This window comes from Strigops habroptila, chromosome 9 (assembly GCF_004027225.2).
Source record: "Strigops habroptila isolate Jane chromosome 9, bStrHab1.2.pri, whole genome shotgun sequence".
Lineage (NCBI taxonomy): Eukaryota > Metazoa > Chordata > Aves > Psittaciformes > Psittacidae > Strigops > Strigops habroptila.
In genome coordinates, this window is record NC_044285.2 from 9853287 (window position 1) to 9874001 (window position 20715).

A 20715-nucleotide genomic window follows, 5' to 3' on the forward strand; every position below is an offset into this window, starting at 1 on the left:
CTTTACCTATTTTCTATTTCAGAAAACTACCCCGTCTTTCAGGAATTAACAGCTTGCCCAGGGACTTATGAGTCACAACTGGTGCAGTCATGTAGGGAAGTTTGCATAAAACAACTTCCTAAATATCCTGTTTCTAAAAGTGCTTTTGAGGCTTTAATATCAAACTGGCCTACTCAGAGAAAAATAACCCCAGGATTGTGAAGTACTCCTTGGAGAGGATAGTTTTACCTTTGATGTACAATCAAATGCTTGCAGAATCATTAGCGTACAACTGTGAGTCTCTTTCTAATATAACTGCTACAAACTATTACTATGCTCATATATAAATAAACATTTACACACTGCCACAGGCTGTGCCATTGCAGTGTTGCCAGGTCACTGGTCTCTTCCTCCATCCGCAGTACTGATCAGCCACAGGTTTGTTATTCTTTCTGTGTACACAATACACTCGTCTTGACTGAAATCCACTCCCACAGTCCACACTGCAAGGCCTCCAAGGGCCTGTCCGCCAGTAGACATCACATGCCTCTGAAGAGCAGTTTCTTCTGACAGGAGACCTGTGGAGGAAAATAAATGGCAGTTAAATGTTTGCTTTTGTGCTAAACCCTTATTCGCAGAATAATAGAGCTGATGTTGGAAGGGACTTCTGGAGACTGGTTTGTGTTTTGAATATCTCCAAGGATGGAGACTCCACAGGCTTTCTGGGTAACCCTTTCCAGAGTTTGAGAATCCTCACAGGAAAAAGATTTTTCTTATATTTAAGTTGAATTTCCTGTATTTCATTTTGTGCCTATTCATCATGCCTCACTCATGAGGAAACAAATGACAATGCTCTGTATCTTTAAACCAATTCCTTAATCAAGGAATAGAAGAAATGTCTTGAGGAAAACTTAACTGACCCTGAAATGCTGCATGCTGGGTACTACAAGTTCTTCATGCACAGCCTCTGTCCTGAACACAAGTAATGTTTCTATGCTGACACTGAACCTCCTCAAACATTTGAAGCTGCCAAAGTGGAATCCTGGCTCTCAGTAGTACATGGAAGTTTCACGCCATCCTTCAGTGGAGCCAAAATTTCATTGTGCAGCAAAAATGCTTTGAAACACAGTTCAGAAGCACTTCTACAGCAAGAACTATGAAGAGCTGGGCTCAGTAATCACACAAGAAACACAATAATGCCCATGTCTGTACTTGTCACCCATTTATTCCCTGCTTTTCATTGTCCTGTATCTTTAATTTGATCATCTAAAGAATCTAACTTGTAACTGCTTCAAACTGCATACCTCTTTCTTTCATCACAAGAAGAGTTTGGCACCAAAGATCCATTACGAAGTTGACATATAAAGTGACGATGCTGTAAGCCTACAGGGCGGCCTACGCAGAGACCAGAACACTAAAAAGTGAGAGAAAAGGGTGAGAGGGGAGAAAAAGAAACAACTAAGTTAATAACAGAAGAAATACCCTTCTAGGCAGTTACCCTGTCATAATTCTTGATCTGCATTTCTCCTTCAAACATTCACCTCTGTTTGGATAAGGATTCTGTGTGTGTAATTTTGCCAAGATACTGACTTTCCTACCTACTCATAAAGCTAAATCCATTATCTCTGCTCTCATCATTTTCCATCTCTAGTGCTGCAACATCCTATCTGTAGCTCTGACAATCACAAACTTTCTTGCTAATGCCTGTATCAGGAATGCAGCAACAGTAATTCTCTTAATTCACTACTATGCTCATTGAATAGCAAACACTGTGTTAATAATTATAAAAATCATATCAATATGAACACAAGTTTATGGCATAAATGAAAAAACAAAGAAAATATGAGAAAGCATAGTTCTGTGTATTAAACATTGTCGCAACTGCTGTTGAAGCACATTCATATATCTATGGGGGCTTTGCAAGTACAGCTATGCAAACTGTGTTCTTACAAGACTGCAATGAAAGCAATATACTAGCTTAAAAATGGAATTCATAGTAATGGATTAGCTACTCAAGTATACTGAAACTAATACTTAGGTTTTGGATCATGTCTTCAAATAGATAAAACTAGCTCGCACATCACAAAATGAGAAAAAAAAAGAAAAGCTTTGCAATTCATGAGTTTGAAAGACAATTACAGCTAGTGCCACACAGCTCTTCCTTTGAGCAACAGAATAGATGTTCAGCCAGCAGTATGACAACACTGACACACTTTTATGATCTAAGGAGTTTCCAGACAAAAATCTGTAACTTACCTGTCCTTTTGTCTGTGTTGACCCCACTGTACACAAGGGACCCAGACAGGGTTTCCTTCCCATGGGACGATCTCCATGTATGCAAGCGTCCGGCAGCACTGTCAGCACACTGCCATTGGCTTTCACTTGTTGACAAGTTATTTGTCGATAGCGAAATCCACTGCCACATGATGCAGAGCACTCAGACCATGGACTAGTTACCCACCTATGGGATGCAGAGACAAATTTACAGCAGCCATGAAAGCATTGCAAACTTGCTAGTAGTTTGCAGTGATCTGTTTGCAAATAAAAATCAAAATAACTTGTCATTGCAAGTTTCAGATGTGAGAAAAGGTAGGATCGGCTTTTTCAGTTAAGCAAGATCTTATAAATTTGGTCAACTGATGACTTCTCAGGTAACTATGGTTCAGTATATGCCAATAGTAGTCATACTGCTTGTACTCAACAGGACGTGGTAGGTAAGCCCTGTAGACCCTGCTGGATTTAACATTTCTGGAAGAAGGACAGTATACTTTCCCGTAACTTATAAAGTGAATGGTACCTGATGTAGTTACCGTTAAAGTGACAAGTGTCATAATTCATGCAAATTTATTACATCAAGAACTTGCTAGATAATGGCTCAAGCAGAAAATGTTATTTATTTATTAGAAGTTGCAAAGATTAGTCTGTCTTAGCAGCTAGGAACAATACTGGGAAAGCAGCAAGTGGTAATACAATTTATTTGATTTATTTGACTTGATCTTTTCATAAATCTAAGCTAGAAATACAGAATGGGACTTCATGCATAGCACAACTGTGATAATAGGAAAAATAATCTATTCTCTTTAGCAATTATTTCATTTTCTTACAGTCAGCTTATATCCATTGAAGGCAGATTAATCTTTTACAGTCTGGACCCTTGTCTTTTTCTCCCTTTCAAAGTTCAAGTACTTTCACAAACATTTGGTGCAGTGCACCACAACAAGTCAGCAAGGCCCAAATTTGGCAAACACTTAAAGCACAAGTTAAGCATATGCTTAAACCTTTATATTTGCTTAACTGCACTTCTATGCTGTGCTGGAGAGAAGCAATTAAACATACACAAAACGCTTTCAATAACAAGAGCTTATGACACTGACTGTACATGTAAAGCCTTTATAGTTCTATGGATATTTTCTAAAGAGTTGCCCTGGGATGAGGAGATCCTGCAGGAATCAGTAAATGGGGAAATGGAAGGGGAAGTCTGAACATTTTGCGCTTCCCTCCCAAGTCAGTAATCACAGGGAAGGGGGGGAGCTTAGAGGCACTAGGAACCAGACACAGGGCTATTCTCCAAGCATCTGGGATGCTTTTCCCATACAGGAAGTATGAAATACTTCATAAAAATAATTCATATGTTAGCATATGTATATAATTCAAGGTAGAGTTAATTATGTTAGTATGCACACAATTCCCTTCTACTGGTGAATACTTAAAGCCAAATTAAAAGCAACATAGATCTAAGCATTTTAATAGGAGGGAATTTAGGTCCCAGACTGTTTATGAAATAACTGATTGGTTTTGGTGGTGAATACTCTGGGTCCAGTGATAATCAGATTGTTAAATCAGGTACAGCAGTCCACTGAAAAGGCATGGCGTTGTTCAGGGGAGCACTGGGCCCTCTCGTATCCTCTCTGTCATCTGCTCTGAATGGCTGGATTTTAAGAGGGAACCTTGCAACTGAGTCTGTATGTTTCAAAATATTAGTTCTATTTCAGTATTTTTCCACTGGCAAAAAGTTTGCTTGTTATGGGCTGGCTTGAGCTCAGACTCACAATTTCAGATGAGCTGGGTTTTTGGTTGCTAATAATGAAATATAAACAACTTTCTCTTGATATTTATCTGTTGCTATGTTTTCTGTATTTAGAACAGAGTTTAGAACATACTGGCAAGATGCACTCCCACAATGTCAGTTAAGGTCTTAACACTTCTCTCCAAAAATTTTCCAGTGAGGGACAACTCCAAAATGCATGCATGACTTTTCAGCCCTCACGGATTTTTATAGTGCTGACAGTGATGGCCAATTCTTTTAAGCATCGGAAAACACTTGTTTTGAGGACTCCTGTGGGATTTCCTGCTAAAAACCTAGAGCCTTGCTGAGCTGGAATGCTCAGTGCAACTCAGCAAGTCTAGAGGTAAGGTTCTGGCTTTTGGAATCTGATGTTGTAGTATACTTGCCTGTGATACAAAGATTTTTGCCCCAAGACCACAAGGTACCCCAGTTGATCCAGTGAGAAAATTGGCAGGGAAGGACATGCATGGAACATGACACTGTGGTGAGGGGCATTAGAGACAAATGAGGCATTCCACAGTAAACATCCTACTCAGAGCTCTGCTGGCATGGAAGGCGAGGAAGTGAACACACAGTATCCTGGCTGCTCTAAACATGACAAGTTTTCTCTCTATGCATTGGCACAGATTCCACGAAGCTAGCACATCAGTGCCTCAGAGAGACCTCCAGCTTAGCTTCTGAGGTGTGGCAGCAGCAAGACTTGCTGCAGCAGCATGGAGACTTGCACAGATCTCATTTATTCTGCTGAATCAAGTGTTTCCCTAACTTGCTAGTGATCTGTTTTCACATCTCTCATGCTTCAGGGCTCATGATGAACCAAAACCCCCAATTCAGACTCAAGAGTATAAGCACAGAAACATTTAAAACACATAGAGCACACGGAAATAAGAGTAGAAAGGATTTTACCTGGCAGGGCAGTCATCTGTGTTGCATGATTCGTAAATAACCACTGGCTTTTGCAGCTCTCTGCATAATGATTCATTTACGTTCTGTTTCTCTGCGTTCACGCACTGTAGCCTTCTGGAGCGGGTTCCTGTGTTCCCACAGCTAGCAGAGCAAGTACTCCACTCAGTGTATTCCCATTTATAATCTAAGAAATGCAATTGAAAATAGTGTGAGAGAGGTATTATACATTGTAAATGTGTCACATTTCAGTTGATTTGGCAGAATAATCTGTAAGCTAGATAGACACCGCATCGACTGCAGAAAAGCAAATATTTCAGCATTGTGAAAAGGGAAGCCCAAGTAGAATTTCATCCTACTCAGCTTCCCCTCAATTTCAGCCCTTACATATGAGCATGAAGTTCTGTAGAAGGCAAATGGGATCAGCATATGTGCACACGAAGGGCAGAACCTGGCTCACAGTAGGAACTGATGAACTTCTTTTAAAACTTTCATAACATTTTTATACAATGAGCATTAAAAAGAGGAAACTGTAAATCAGGCTCTTTAGGTTTCCTGCTGCTCTACAGTAAGTTTATTCTGAAGAAAACTCATCTTACTCCAGACACTTCACATAATTTCAGGATTTAAAGGAATCCTGTACTAAACTATAGAAAACTATTTAATGCATAAATAATTTGCCACTAAGGCACTGGCGAGATGAAAAAGGAATTTGTTTTAAAGAGCGTTCTATATTAAAACCCGATCACCTCTAACAATTACTACCTTTCTATTTAGTCACAATTCCACACTTCCCCTTGCCCCACAGATTTTTTTTTTTTTGACACTTGGTAAAAGATGAAGTACTATGCAATGTTGACAGATTTTTATGTGATCACAGAAGGAGTCAGATTTTTCTGTAATAACCAAGAATAATTGATAGCTACCAGCTGTGTCCACAGGCTCACTCTTCCAGCACATAATGAATTCTTTAACTTATTGTTTTTCAATGTTTCCTTATTACTTCTGGGTTTCTTAAAATAATACAAAAGGGCCTTTTTCAAAGTGGAAATAGTTAAATTTACTGACTGCAACTATGATGGAGAGACTGTATTGTTTGTTTAACTAGGATGATACTGCTCAGAAGTGCCCTCAATATGCCTACTGTGCAAAAACCACCAAAGGAGATTTTGCAGTCTTACAAATGCATGGGTATTTTAAAGATGAAACGTTTACACAAGCATCGTTAAAGCTCACAATTAGAAAACGAAATTGGCCCAAAATACTGACCAGCCTGACTGGAAAGGGTATTGGGCAGTCAAAGGGCAGTCCAGATAAAGACCACAGGCGGATAGTTAAAAACCCGGCTGACCTGTTCAGAAATTCTAACTTGAATGACATCTGTATTAGGCCTGGATATATATTTTTGATAAACCCCCTATTAGGATATTTTCTCATTCAGTTCATTACTGTTTTGATTTACTTTTTATTTGAAAAATAAACATTTTTATCACAGATATGTTTCAGTAAAATCACTTTGTAAATGTAACTGACTCCACATCCTCATGCCTACTAGAACCATTGTCACCCATACAAGTAAAATGCTGCCAAGTCACTGAGAATACACTTAGACACAGTGCAAGGGATTTGCAAGGTCTGATCTTACTGCTCGAGTCCTTTGCACAGATAGTAAACCAAATCATACTGATAGTTAATAGATAAAACACACACCAAAACTTTCAATTTCAACAGATACTTGTTTTTAAACCTGATTTGCATTCCCCGGTATTGACTGGTTAGAGGTTTGCGGGTTTTTTAACTGTCAAATGGAGTTTGGTGCTTTGCTGCCAGATTTAATAGGGTATAAGTTTCTAACTGTCTTTTTAAAAACAAATTATAATGTAACTAATTTCTAAAGCACTTTAAATATATAAAACTTTATAAACCATTTGCAGATACAGCCTGCTGTATTGTCCTGCTGGTGTATGTGCAAGATCCTTGCCAAATTCATCTATTATCCTCAGCTGCACATTTGATAACCTACTAATAGAAACGTAGTTTTGTGCAAGCAGCATTACATTGGAGAACATTACAAAACATTCTTGAAAACTTAACATTGAGTTGAAGAGTGTGTAGTGTGCCCTAATACACTGATCTGTTTAAGGGTGACTACAATAAGATGGCTATGATATCTTTGTCATGATACTGCAATATGACAATTATTAAAATTATTTTTATTATAATTATTTTCAAAGACAACCTCAAAGTCAGCTTTGTTTCAGTTTGGTGTGCTATCCTGGCAGCAATTTGTGTGATTTATTGAAGGGGAAGTTGAGAAAACCTGCCTCATTTAGAACTGTTTAAGCAGCAAGACACTGAACCGGGCAACATTCTCTCAGCTTCTTAGCTACACAGGTACAAAATGAGAACCCTCACATGATAGTTTGGTACATTAATTCCCATATCCAACTCTGAGTATGAACATTGCCTAATGACTTAAATGGTACTATTCATATATGTGACGTTAAACACGAACTTATGAATTAGTTGCTATGTATAAAAGCAGGTTAGGTTTCAGGAAAGTCTTTACAGAGTGAAAGAAAATATTTTAAAATTTAAGAATTTGTCATATAATTTTCAACAAACCTTCCTTCTTGACATTTACCCAAACTGACATTAGTTTTGCACTAGCTGAAGTCCAACATTGGAATTGTCCAGCAAATTGACCAGAGTTGGTGTTCACCTCTAGGATACGACCCCCAACCAGGGTTCGGTATTCCAAGGTCTTAACTTCCTCAATCGGACTATCTCCGAAAAGCCAGTGAACTGTATTTCTGTAGCTGGGCAGCACAGGGCAACCTAAAAATCAACAGCATTTTAGCAGGTTTTTCTAAGCACATTAAAATGTTTGTGAATAAGTATGTATTATTGTGTGATTTTACATAGAAGACATTAACAGTTTAAACAAAAACAAGAGTATGCATAAATTCACTGAAGTCCAAACTATGGCCCAAAATCTTGACTGCCCCTTGAGGGTTATCAGCTGTGTAAGTTGATGTATACTTACCACAGTTCTTTACATTTTCCCTTTCAGTAAGTTATAGAATCTTAGAATGGTTTGGGTTGGAAGGACCTTAAGATCATCTAGTTCCAACCTGGGCAGGAACACCTCCCACTAGACCAGGTTGCTCAAAGCCCTATCCAATCTGACCTTGAAGACTGCCAGGAATGGGGCATTCACGACTTCCTTGGGCAGCCTGTTCTAGTACCTCACCACCCTCACAGTAAATAACTTCTTCCTTACATCTAACCTGCATCTCCCCTGCTTGTTCGAACCCATTACTCCTTGTCCTTTCAAACTTAACTTCTATATGAACAAAGTGGGTGGGGGGAACAATTGTTTAAATGGAACAAAGATTTCATCCCAGACGCTACAATATGCAAAGAGGTTTGCAATGAAAGAGTTTATCTATCTTTTGGAAAGGAGTCATGAACATATTAAAAGAAATTGCTGTATCTTCACTCCGCAGGAACATGCAGAGACAGAAACAAACATATTCATTTAGACAGAAAAATGAAAGAATAGATCCAGAGCCCAGCTGAATCCTGTCCCATCATTTTCAAGTCTGTAACCCCATGGTGAGTCACCTAGATGATGCCTAAAGGGTTGCCATTTTAAAACATTTATTGAAAAGATGAATCAAAAAAAAATTGTGCGTCTAACTCTGAGGTCTCCTCTCTGATAACAGAAAGCTGAGCTATGGTTAGGAAATCCAGAAAGTCAACAAACCTGGACTCTTAGGAATTACACTCACTTTCTCCATGTGGCCCCCTCCATTTTAATTAAATGAATAAATAATATAATTTAAATGACAAAGAAGAAAAAACAACATACCAATTCTCAGTGGATCTCCAGGTACCACACTGACATTTGTACCAATTCCAGATGCCATTATGACACGCTTTCTTCTGCTTCCCTTTGATAACAGGGTGTTATTCTCTGTAAGTCTTTGTTCTGTAAGACAATGCATAAGATATGTTCTTAGCAAGAATTAAATCACAGTGCTAAAAAAGAATTTGTATAAAAATATCCAATGTTAGTTATGAAGCAGAAGGATAATAGTGCTTTGGTATTCTTCAGGATCAACTCAATTTATGCAGTTAAACTGTCTAACAAATGTATTTGAGATATGTAAACAGGGAAACACAGAAATTATTGATACATGTTTATGCAAGTTTCTCAATCAATTTTATTGAATTTTATTTATTAGAAAAATAAGCCTGTAACACTTGGAGTAAAAACAAGATTTGTAGGATGTATGATGTATTTCCTGTTTAATAATAAACAATAAATAATAATTTCCTGTTTTAATAATAACAATGTTATTTATTATTTCAATGCCAGTCATTCACATACAGAAACATTAAGAAAAATAATTCTCTCAGTGGAACCAGGCCGATTCCTCTGTTCCATTAGATGGAATTATAACAAAGTGCTACAACAGAAAAAATGAGAAAATATTTTAAAACCTCATTATGCATAGAGATAGCATAATGTATGCAGAATCACGAGCCTATCACTATAGCAACTCCTTTTTATCATATGCCAGACAGAATAACTGCCAAAACCATGGCAATCTGTCAGTAACACACAGTTCTTGCCACTTAGTCAACATTTTAATGAATGTGCATAATAGCTATGATTCTCCTTCCAGAACGGCTTAATCTTTTGTTATATTTTAACTTCTGTGGGTCATTTTACATAGGTTCAACATTATTCCTTGGTGTGCGATGTCTGTACAAAGCCTCCTATTTGTCCGTGTAAGCACTGAGACAAAAGAGTCTCCTCAGAACCGCACTGAGGCCAGCCCCATACAGGCAACAGGCTAGTTGCCTCATCAGTCCTTAGGAACTTAGATTAGAAAAGCTGCACAGATTTTACTCTACTCGACTGCCCCAGGTCAGGCAGCAACTGCTGTAGCAAGGTCCAAAATGCTGACATGACGTTGCTTTAGAGTCAGTGCAATCTGCAAGCCCTGACACCAGAAGTCCTCCCATTTCACTGCAGTTTTGCACAGCCAAAAAATATTGTGGAATTTCGCCCTCTCCTATCCACTCAAGATTTATTTGAACTAACATCATATGACCAGGAATAGAAATGAAGTTCAGACTCTTGTGAGCAATCTTCCCAGTCACGTCATTATAATAATAGTCCTCTCTGGAACATCTGAAGTTTTGATGTACTCCAGGAAAGCTGAAACCAAGACCAGAGCTTTAGTCTACACTCATCCTCACACAGAGACTCCTATTATGTCTTTGGTACCTCTTCCTTGGCCAACAGATCTAAACATCTATAACCTGCCCTACACATGTGTGCCTAAGAAAGCAAGCTTTGTAGCAGGACTGGCCATGTGTAGCTGTGCTGTACTTTGTATAGCAAAATAGAAAGTTAATCTCTAGAGCTGAATGATCCATTTATTGGAGCTATTTGCGAGGCATGATTGTATTATACAGTATTACATTATTAATCTACTTACAATAGAGTCATTTAAATGGAGCTTTTTTTTACATTTTCTATTCTGAGAGTTAGCAGTTCATTTTCAGAATTTTTTGTTTTCTATGTCCCCATATAATAAAACAAAACACAAACCAAGCCTTTTCTTTCATTTCATTGCATTTCCCTGCAGATTTTCTGAATAACTCGAGCCCTAGATAAAAGTGCTGGCAACAATGTGACAGTAGATTTAGTTTTCTAATGTGTCTGCTGGTTTAATGGTTGATATTTGTTGCCTGGAAGCAAGAAGATGGAATAAGTTTTGAAGAAGTCACAAGTCAAACCATCTGTACCTAGATCCACTATTTAAGGAAACACAAAATAAAGAACAGAACCCAGGGAATCAGATGCAATCAAAAATTCCAGGTTCATAATATAGTGCTAAATATCCCCCTGACTACTTTATTGGTTAAATTCCATTATCGAAGTGGTTCAATGTTGTTATCAGTAAGGAATTCTCATTTAGCACTTACCAGTTAAGTGGAGAACAGACGAAGCTTCAGCTTTTCCAAGAGCGTTAGTTGCTCTGCAAGTGTATGTTCCTGCATCTTCATAGGACACATTCCTCAGAAACAAAGAGCCATTCAAACCCAAGAAAGAATTGATTTGTAGAATGTCTTTTTTCTTATACCACGTTACATTTGGTTGGGGAACACCTTGAAAATGCAAATAATTAAAACATTTATTGTGAGAGATAAACCATAGGTTTGACATTGCAAACTGCTACCATAACACCCAAGGATCCTAAGTTCCTTTGTTGTTTCACAGTTCACATAAACCAAAGTAACAACACTGAAGCAAACCAAGTACTTTTTCCACTCACAACAGAACTTCTCAGTTGTGAGTCCTATTAATAATTCAGTATCCCACTGAGATTAAAGGTTAAGCATTGGAAGGCAAGCTCACAGAACAGTTTAAAACACCGCTACCAGTCCTACAACAGCAATGTGCTTCTGTGTCCTGCTACTGGAAGATGTGAGAACATTAAACCTAATCAGGACCAACTGACATAAAGACCCGCCCTGCATCTTTTCATTCAACCTGCATGCCAGAATATACGAAGGAAGAAATGAATATTCAATTTCTAATTAAAAACAAAGAAAAAGAAATGGAGGCAAAATATTTCTCTTGAAGACAAAAAGGATATATATTCTATGCTTCTATGATTTATCAATTAGATTAGAAAATCCATGTGGCCAGTTTCTCCAAAAAAAGCTCCGGAAAACTTCTCCAACTTGCAGATGTCATATATACAACTTGTAACAGTGCAGTGTAAAGGAAAAGGGACAGAAAGAGATACTCACACCTAAATGAGGGGCCCAGTTGTTAAGCAACCTCATTTACCATGTTTTAGAAAGCCAAAGGTGTATCAACATTCACACTGTAATGCTTGAACACCAAGAAACAGCATCGGCAGTTAACTTGCCATTCTAAGTTTTAATCAATGAATGACTTGGTCATTTATTTTTAATTAGGTGATTTTTCCACTGGCACAGCACCACCTCTGTGGGAGCACTTCTAGGGTTTTATTTTCTTCAAACATTTGTCTTTAAAAAGGTATTTTGTGAGTTGGCAAATCAGACGCTTCATTTCTTGTGCTCTGGGTGAGCTGCTGCCGCAGAAGTGCTCTTTCAAAGCTCCAAAATCCTAAATAAACCACAAGGTAAGCCTGACCTATGTGGCACAGTGACTAGCCACAGAGGTGCTTGAAGGCACAGGGCACAGGACAAGCCAGAGCAGTTAAACTGCTGTTCACTTGAACTCACTTTTTTTTTTGCTATCTATATTGGTCAGCACTCACTGAAGGCTACCAAACCAGGTCCTGCTATAGAAGCTGACCTGACTGTGGGACATTTGGAAGTTTCAGCCATGTTGAATGCTAATTCAGCCTCCTCTCTTCACAGATCATTGTGCAGTATTACTTTACAGATGATGTCTTCATGATGTGGAATAGCCTTTAGGAACAACTTTAACATTTCAATCACTGGCTTAGCACTTCCAATGCACACCTCAGGTTTTTCCTTTACTGTAATAGGAACCAGACATATTTTTTGGAACCTGCTATTTCACTGAAGGAAAAAACTCCTCCCATCATTTTGTCTAGAAAAACAGCAGAGAAACACTCTTCTGCATAATCGCAGATTTTATTCTAGACAATTTAGCAGCTGTTCAATGCTTTTAAACTCATGAGATTGTGTTTTACTGAGTAAAACTGCATAAAACAAAGTACAAAAACTGCAGGGTGCACAAGGGTCCAAAAAAACAGGCTGTTTTTTCAAGTTTCCAGAAGAAGCTTTATGCCACTTCAAAAAATCCTTTCGGAATTAGGATGAGATCTTGTTTTAAGGGTCTTTTTTCCATTTTACCCCAGCTTTCTGGCTAAAGTGTATCATTCTCAGACATATTTTTCCTTTACAGTGTACTTTCCATGGCCATTCAGGCACATATACTTACTATATAGATGGGCTGAAGAGGTGTTGTGAGGATCCTGAGCTGTTTTAATCAAAGGCCTAGAGGTTTGCAGCCAGAATACCCGCACTGGCACCAAAATTCAGCAGACCAATAAGAGCCAAAAATAAGCCAGAAGCGGCACGGCTGAGATGGGACCGAAGGCAACAAATTTAAAGTCAAATTCCACAAAACACAAAAACGTTTGGAAAGGTTCAAATTTAAGCTTTTAACCTGAGCCTCTATCAAACTTCAGCTCAATATCACCCCATGATACCTCCTCCCTCTGCTCTTATCACAGCATTCAGAAATGTCCCTCATTCCTGGGATTTAACTTAAGGAAAATATTTCCTTCTTCCGCACTTGGTTTTTATCCTAGAGTTTATCCCGGAAAAATTGCCATGTCTCTACTCTCTACCCATGTCTCATTCAGAGGCATGTAGAGCCTTTTAAAACCTGGACAGGAGTTCAGTTGCAGAAGAAATCTGCAGAATAACTTTGCCTCTCATTTTAAGTTCAGAATCGGGTATCTGTCGCACACCTTAAACTTAGTTAAGTTAAAGCAAAGGATTCCTCTTTCTTTCTCCAAAGAGCTGTATACATTTCTCTTTAGGGGAAACAAGCAAGGAATACCACACACAGAGTGGTAAATCAGACCATTTCTCACATGAATAATGTGAATACACAAACATAAGTTCTATGTCTAAGGAGCAGAAGCGTGGAGAGAGCCCTGCACCGCAGTTCAGCAACTAGCCCAACTAAAACACACAATGAAGCCATCCAAGCAATCTTAGGGGTGCTGCCACTAACAGATAAAGTGTGTGGTGGTGGAAAAACCATCAGTTAAATACATGAAAAATAAAATCAGTTAAATACATGAAAAAAATCAGTTAAATACATGGAAAAAACAAGACTACTACGCATTGTATGTGGTGATCGCATGCTGTCACTTTAAACCCGAGTTAATGTTATCGAGATGCCTTCAGGGTGCATCCACAAACGTGAGCTGATTGAGCTGAAAATAGTAATGGGGCAATTGCAACACTCCTGCATTGTATGTTACCCAAAACTAGTGCAAATTAAGATTTTTATCTAAGAGTTAATGATTTCTATGTGAACTGTATGCTGAGTCCCTCTGAGATGGCCTCTTAACCATTTTGAGGACTCTTCAAGTTTTTGCATTGCATGGTTCCTTTTCTCTCTTCAACCTTCGCATTATATGGAAACCAATTCAGTGTCTGCAAGTAAGCCTGGGAGATACTGGACCATCTACTTAAGAACAACTGGTATTTGCAATCAAGTTCCTCCTGCGTCCTTTTTCATGGGCTCCTGGTTTGGTTGCCATTAAGAGTGTTAAGGCAAATCCTCAGGTTGAATGCTGAACTAACGAAAAAAGGAAGATAACTTTCAGAGAAGAGTTCAGGATCCTGCTAGAGGCTGGAGTACAGTGTGAAAGGAGGAGGGGGGGTAGGACGCTGCACACACTGCAGTCAGGACACAGCTCTGTGTTAGAAATCAGGGGCCTCTAACTCCATCTTTGAGGGCAACTCAAATCTGGTGAGAACAACTGTGACATAAACCTTTCAGAGTTGTGCATCCAGAGGGATGCAGTAGAGAATCCAGCCAGAAAAAAGGTTTATTGTGTGGTGCTATCTGCTCATAGACACCCTATAAACAGATTAAATAAATAAAGCAGGAGAAAAAGACATCCCTTATAGTCCAGCTCCTTTGCATCCTTTGGCAAAGGAGTGTGTACATTTCAAGCTCTTCTGGACAGCTTCAGTTTATCTCTACGTTCATATTGCCAGTGAAAAATCCTTTTCTGCCATAACTCTCATAAGACACTGAGTTCCTGTGTATACTGTTGTTTCTGGAATTCCTACCAGGAGAAACTCTTACTGTTGGAGGATACTAAAGAGCCCTATTTTTAGGTGTGTATTTACCTTTTTTAGTAGTGTCTGTGCTTGAAAGTGCTTTGCCTAAACCTCCTCATACCACAGCACTTAACACAACCCCAGCATGCTTTCACCATTGGTACGTTTCAGGTGAAAAAGCTCTTGTCATGCAGATTTTTGATGCTTTTCCTTTAAAAATTAGACTCCATAGTAAACTACTCCTGAGATAAGATTTTTCTTCCCTGCTGGTATGCAGCACTGTACACTGAGTTAAGACTCATCCATCAGCTCTTGGGAGAAAGCAGGCAAAGTACACAGTTCCCACATTCCTCTTGTGACAAGACTCTCACAGTAGCGCTGTGAAAAGCACCAACTTTCCTACACAGAAACTTAAGGATAGAGTTCAAGACATCATCAAAACGCAAGAGAAGCTCTTTTTTTCTAGGCAAATACTTAAGGCCTAAAATCTGCACTTCACCCTTTAGAAAAGTACTAATGTACTAAAGTATTCATGTAAATAAAACTTTAAAAGCTTTAAGTACTGCTTTCTTACCCAAGTACAAACTAAACTAATAAGCCAAACATGAAGTGTTAGTGTTCTGTCTTCCCCTCAAAGGAGCTGAAATTAAGCTTAAGCTTTGGGACATATTTGCAGGACTTCATAGAGGAGTTCATCCTGTGCACAAGTTCAACTCTACTGCAGATGCTTGATTCTCCTTTACATAAAGGTTGATTTACACAGGGACTTCACGCTGTCTTCAAGAGCCTTTTCCATTACAGAATTGTGAGAAGAGTTTCAAGCTGGAGTTTCTGGTTTGATCCCCAGCCAGTACAAAAAGGGGAAGAGGTAAGAGATGGCCTGTAGCCACCTTTGTTTCCTTCATATCCCACCTCCAGGCAGATGCAGCTGAGGATGAGCCCACAGATATCGACTCACCCGAACTGCCAAAGGTTCAAAATCCCTGAGTGCAATTTAGATCCCAGTGATTCAAGTGGGAGATCCGTCACTAACATCCGCTGGTAGCAGAATCAAACAATCATATCATATGGCTCCAAGTCAGGAAAGCACTTAAGCACAGGATTAAATCCATCCTTATTAGGGAATGCAATTAAACACATGCTTAAAACTAAGGATAGCTGTAATTGTCCTTCATGAACAAAGACACATTCCTGAACTCAGGCCTTCTTAATCTTAGAAAAACCTTAAAAAATCAGAATCTTACTCTTGCAATGGACCTAAATCCTCTGATGTTAAAAATTTCTACCATAGACCTAAGCGGCTATAAAACTTTAAAATTAGTTTAATCTATTTTTCTGACCTCAAACACAGGTTATTTTCCACTAGCACTGGAACAGCTCTAAAATACTCAATGTTCCATGAAAAAAGTCATTTTCCACCATGAGTGGCCCTGGGACAGCAAATGTTATGGAAAAAAGCTCCAGCTCCGGATGGGACTGTGAAACACGTGCTTAAAAAAAAAGGGGGGGGGGGGGGGGGAGGAAGGAATCCACACTATAGGGTGCCCTTAAAATATTCAGTGTTCAAAAACAAATTTCCTCCATCCTTGAAAGCCCTGTGAAATATTACACACCATAAAAATCTTGGCCTACTAACTAGTTGCTCTAAAACATTGGATATGTCTTCAGAAATTTTTCCCCCAGCTATGTAGAATCTCATAAAGTATTCTGTATTTCCCATTCGAGAGCAAGGCAGAGCTGTGCTGGCACAAACCACATTTTGCTGCACTTCACTAAAAGTTTACCTAAACTTCAGAGGCTAAATTTGCATGTCACCTTTCAGAGGAAACAATTCTGGGTCAGTAATACACACAATGAACGTCATCTGATTATTATTTATTCTGCACTCACTAACACCTACAGTGGATTCAGCAGAACTTACAATGCAATTTCTTTGATTGATACATCTTCGTATTTTCTCCAGCAGAAGTCACAAACTGCCTTTATATTCATCTGAACTATGCTTGGGCAATCAACTTCTAGTGAACCCTGAAAAGCCTAAACCATGCTGCTACTGAAATTACCTGAATGAATCTTGCCAACTTCCACCAGGAATAACAGTCTGGGACAGAGAGCCTGCGTGAGACATTTTGGCACTTCATATGATCTCCAACCTGCCCTCTGGCACTGCCCCATTCTCCCACAGTCTTTCAAAGCTATTGCCTCTGCTGCTTCTTACCAGCCATGCAACAGCCCCTCTTCCTAGGTGGTAGCAACATCTGGCAGGATTTAAGATATACTTACTGACAGCTGGTGGTATCCTTAGAGCGGTTCCTGAAGCAAGACCCCTTCCCATCCCACTCTCCCCACAACTCTGTCAGGTCCTGTTTAGTTCTCTGGCTGTCAGCTCAAACAGAACTTGATCTTTTTTCCATCTGCAGAAAGTTGAGGCTAATATTTTTCAAAATCAGGCGTTTAAAATAAGGCAACTATGTTTAGGCAGCTAAAAAGTATGAACTCAGATCCTCTTCAACTCAGAAATGACTGCTAAAGCCAATTCTGCAGTCAACCTCCAACAGAGACTTGGTTGGTGTGCATTAGGGCAATTCTACAATTCAGCACTGTTATCAGAGACTGTTTTGCCTAACTGGTAGTAATGATACTTTCCCTTTACTGAATAGCCATGCTGTATCACCAAGGACCCAGACATTTATGGTCATAAAGTCGCTACATACTCAGGGACTTGGAAAATAGAATTTTATCAGAATTAAAGAACTGCACAGGTAATGGCCTCACGCTGCACCAGGAGAGGTTTAGATTGGATATTAGGAACAATTTCTTCACTGAGAGGATGATCAGGCATTGGAACAGGCTGCCCAGGGAATTGGGGTTGGACTTGAGGATCTTACAGGTCGTTTCCAACCTAGTTGATTTATGATTCTATGTTTTTTCCCCTCACAAACTCTGTAGCAAGTAGCGGAGGGCATCAGGAATGTCTTTTAAAAGAGACATAGAATGTACATAGATCTCAAAATCACACCCAATGTGATTGGATGAGGGTTACTTTGAGCTGCTTGGTGAATCTTGCCTGGACTCTTGGACTTACTGCCCATTAGTATTGGAAAAGTAATAGGCAGAGCCCCCAGACACACCTTTCAGTTTAGTTATATCAAAGGGATTCCGTTTTCAGGTTCCCAGACTGTTGCAAGACACAAAGCAAAGCACAATTAAGCTTTTGAGGTACATCTTTCAGTCCTTCCCACTTGTACCTGTTCCAAACAAAACCTCTTACTATAGATGCACATATAGTAAAAAGAAGCATAAAAGAAAGATTTTCCTTTTATTATACTAATTTTAAATAGCATCATTCCTTCCTTCTAAAATAAGTCTGTACTTATCCCTTTAAACCTTTGAAACCCATTATTAATATCTTTTAGAAAAACACACAAAACTCCTAAAAGAAATCAAGAGCCAGAAACCTGTGTATTAAACTGCTATTTTTCTTCACTGAGATGTCTTCAGAGGGGTTAAGCACAGAAGACAAAGAACAGAATCAAAGATATATTTGGAATAGCGTGGGTAAATGAAGGAACAGATGGAAAATCAAAAATCGTGATATTTTTCTGGACCTGTTTCAAGTTCCAATACTGACAGCAAGTAGCTGGTCCATCTTTGTGAAACGCATGTGCAGAAAGATGACCCTGATTCAACAGGTTTTGTGTATTCCTCACAATTTTTTATCAACATGTTATCCTTAGAGAGCCAAAATATATTCATAGGAATGCAGAAGTTGGATGAAGAATGGAGTTTCTACTTTTAAAAGCCTCTGTGCCAAGATATTTCAGAGATGCTATATATTGTACACAGTATAAGCTTCAGTTCAGTGTATTTCCCTTCTGCTCTCTCACCAGCGGGTGGCAGACAACGCACATTTTATACATATTTTCATATTTTCTCCCTATTTTACTTCAGCTCAGAACTTTCAAGGTTTCACAATAAATGGAGTCTGACAGTTTTAGTTTATTTTAGTAATAATCACAAGACGATCTTTTCTGCAAATACAATAAATGTTATCCAAGAGCAATTTGGAGCAATCAGTATTGATATTTATACCATGTGTGTTGATTGAAAAGCTCTTGGCTGTAAGAATGGAATATGAATCTATCCAGAACGTTATGAATATCTTGTAGCACATGCTCGTGTGGGAGCTATAAAAGTGAGTTTATTATAATTAGTGGAAAAAGAGTTTTGTTATAAATTAAAAAGTGAAATCAATGCTATTAGCTTCAGCAGTTCAGCTAACTTTTCTTAATCTTTCCTTTGATGTTCTTCTGCTTATTAGGATACACTCCTCTTTAGCATTTCAAAGTTTTTTTCCATCTGAATGTGACTTTTGGAGTGTGCAAGACAGACTTTCAAAAGGATAAAAAGAACCAAATCAGTAACAATGAAAAAAGAAAAAACCCTGCTGTCAGCTGGCTAACCCTGCACCTAATATTAAACTTCACGTCCTTGCCACTAAAACCATCAAACAAGAGCTGTCCTGTGTAACGTGCCCTAATGAACCCGGGGCCCCTTAAATGGAATATACTTGGTTCTCTTCAGGCCTTGAACAATTAAAGGCTGTATTGTACAGCCATTTGCCAGGCAGTAGAGGAAGCTGGGAAGTGTATCTTTCCTTACATCACCTCTGCTCTACCTTTCCCAACTGCCTTTGTCAGACTGGTGGGTAGGCTACTCCTACTTCCAGCTGAAGTTCTGCTCTGTGGCATGATATTCTCACCTAAATTTATCAAAATTTACCATTTTGCATATGTGCAGAATTTTCATGTGTTTCAGAAAGAATATTCCTGAATAGACCTTACACTGCTAAACACAAAGTGTACAACTAAATACGTAGAAAACTATGGTTTGAACAACTATGAAAAAGTATTACAGGTTATTCAGAAAACCCCCTCAGAAGTCAATGCAGCCAAGAAATTTAAAGTAAGTTGAGAATTCTGCTAGTGGCATGGCACTAATATTCTTCACACACACAGAGACACCTTATTCATTAGATGGTTCTTATGGAGAACTGTTTCGTGGGCTACAACAGTCCAAGAGTTCAGATATATCTGCTTGACACCACTGAGAAATCTGCATGAGTAACGTCTGTGTAGAAGGATCCTGCTTAACTATGTAGCAGAATATGAATGAAATCTTATATAGTCACACCTCACTCAGGATATGCAGAAGAGTTGTCATCCACAGAGAAAAAACATCCTTCTTTCTGAGCATTCAGGAAGAAGGGTAGTGAGGAAAAGGTGCTCCAGATCTAGCCAAGGTCTCCCTGACATTAAAAAAGGGCTCTTTTTGTAGTTACTTTTACAGTTCATTCTGAAAGAAACCCAGATGATTGACAGTCACAATCCATCACTGTCCAATAGCATTTTTACTCTAGATACTAATTGTAAGGATTTGCAGTGGGTATTACTCCAAGAAGGCAAGAGGTTATTACTGTAAATCAACATGTCCACTGAAGAGAAAAGGACCCTTGCAGATTCATGTTGCCTGCTTGACGGAAAAGAACTTTTAGAGTGCACAGAAATATTAGTATCTTCTGATTCAAGCTCTTGCTTGTGTGATAATTCACACGATGTTTTATCACCATTCACAAAGTTCTCATCCTGTTACACGACAAATAGACTTATTTTGGGGTCCCACCTATTAGACAGATATATTAGCATAAAATGCTATTAAGTTCAATCTTCCGAAGACAGTGGTCTATTACTTTTCATTAAGGAAATGAGAACAGAAAAACTCTGCTTACATCATTGCATAAGTTTTTCTGCTTCTAGGCTTAGTGACATTTTAAGACATGCAAGCTCTATTTTATTCACAAACAGTAATACTTACTTCCTTGGCAATGACAGGAAATAAAGCAATTAGATAAA

General features: G+C 38.7%; 1 protein-coding gene across 4 annotated transcripts in view; it reads right to left on the reverse strand.

Annotated features, from left to right (window-relative positions):
• Nucleotides 1-20715, reverse strand: part of ADAMTSL3 (ADAMTS like 3) — a 179923-nt gene that overhangs the window by 2097 nt on the left and 157111 nt on the right. For 2 of the 4 annotated variants that reach the window (XM_030498305.1, XM_030498306.1), the window contains exons 24-30: nt 10955-11137; nt 8823-8942; nt 7574-7786; nt 4952-5135; nt 2236-2440; nt 1284-1393; nt 343-557 (exon numbers count right to left, since the gene is read on the reverse strand). In XM_030498305.1, coding sequence (XP_030354165.1) covers nt 343-557; nt 1284-1393; nt 2236-2440; nt 4952-5135; nt 7574-7786; nt 8823-8942; nt 10955-11137 — 1230 coding nt within the window. Of the gene's footprint in view, nt 1-342; nt 558-1283; nt 1394-2235; nt 2441-4951; nt 5136-7573; nt 7787-8822; nt 8943-10954; nt 11138-20715 lie in introns of those variants that run through there. The other 2 variants (XM_030498307.1, XM_030498308.1) reach the window with 2 other exon arrangements.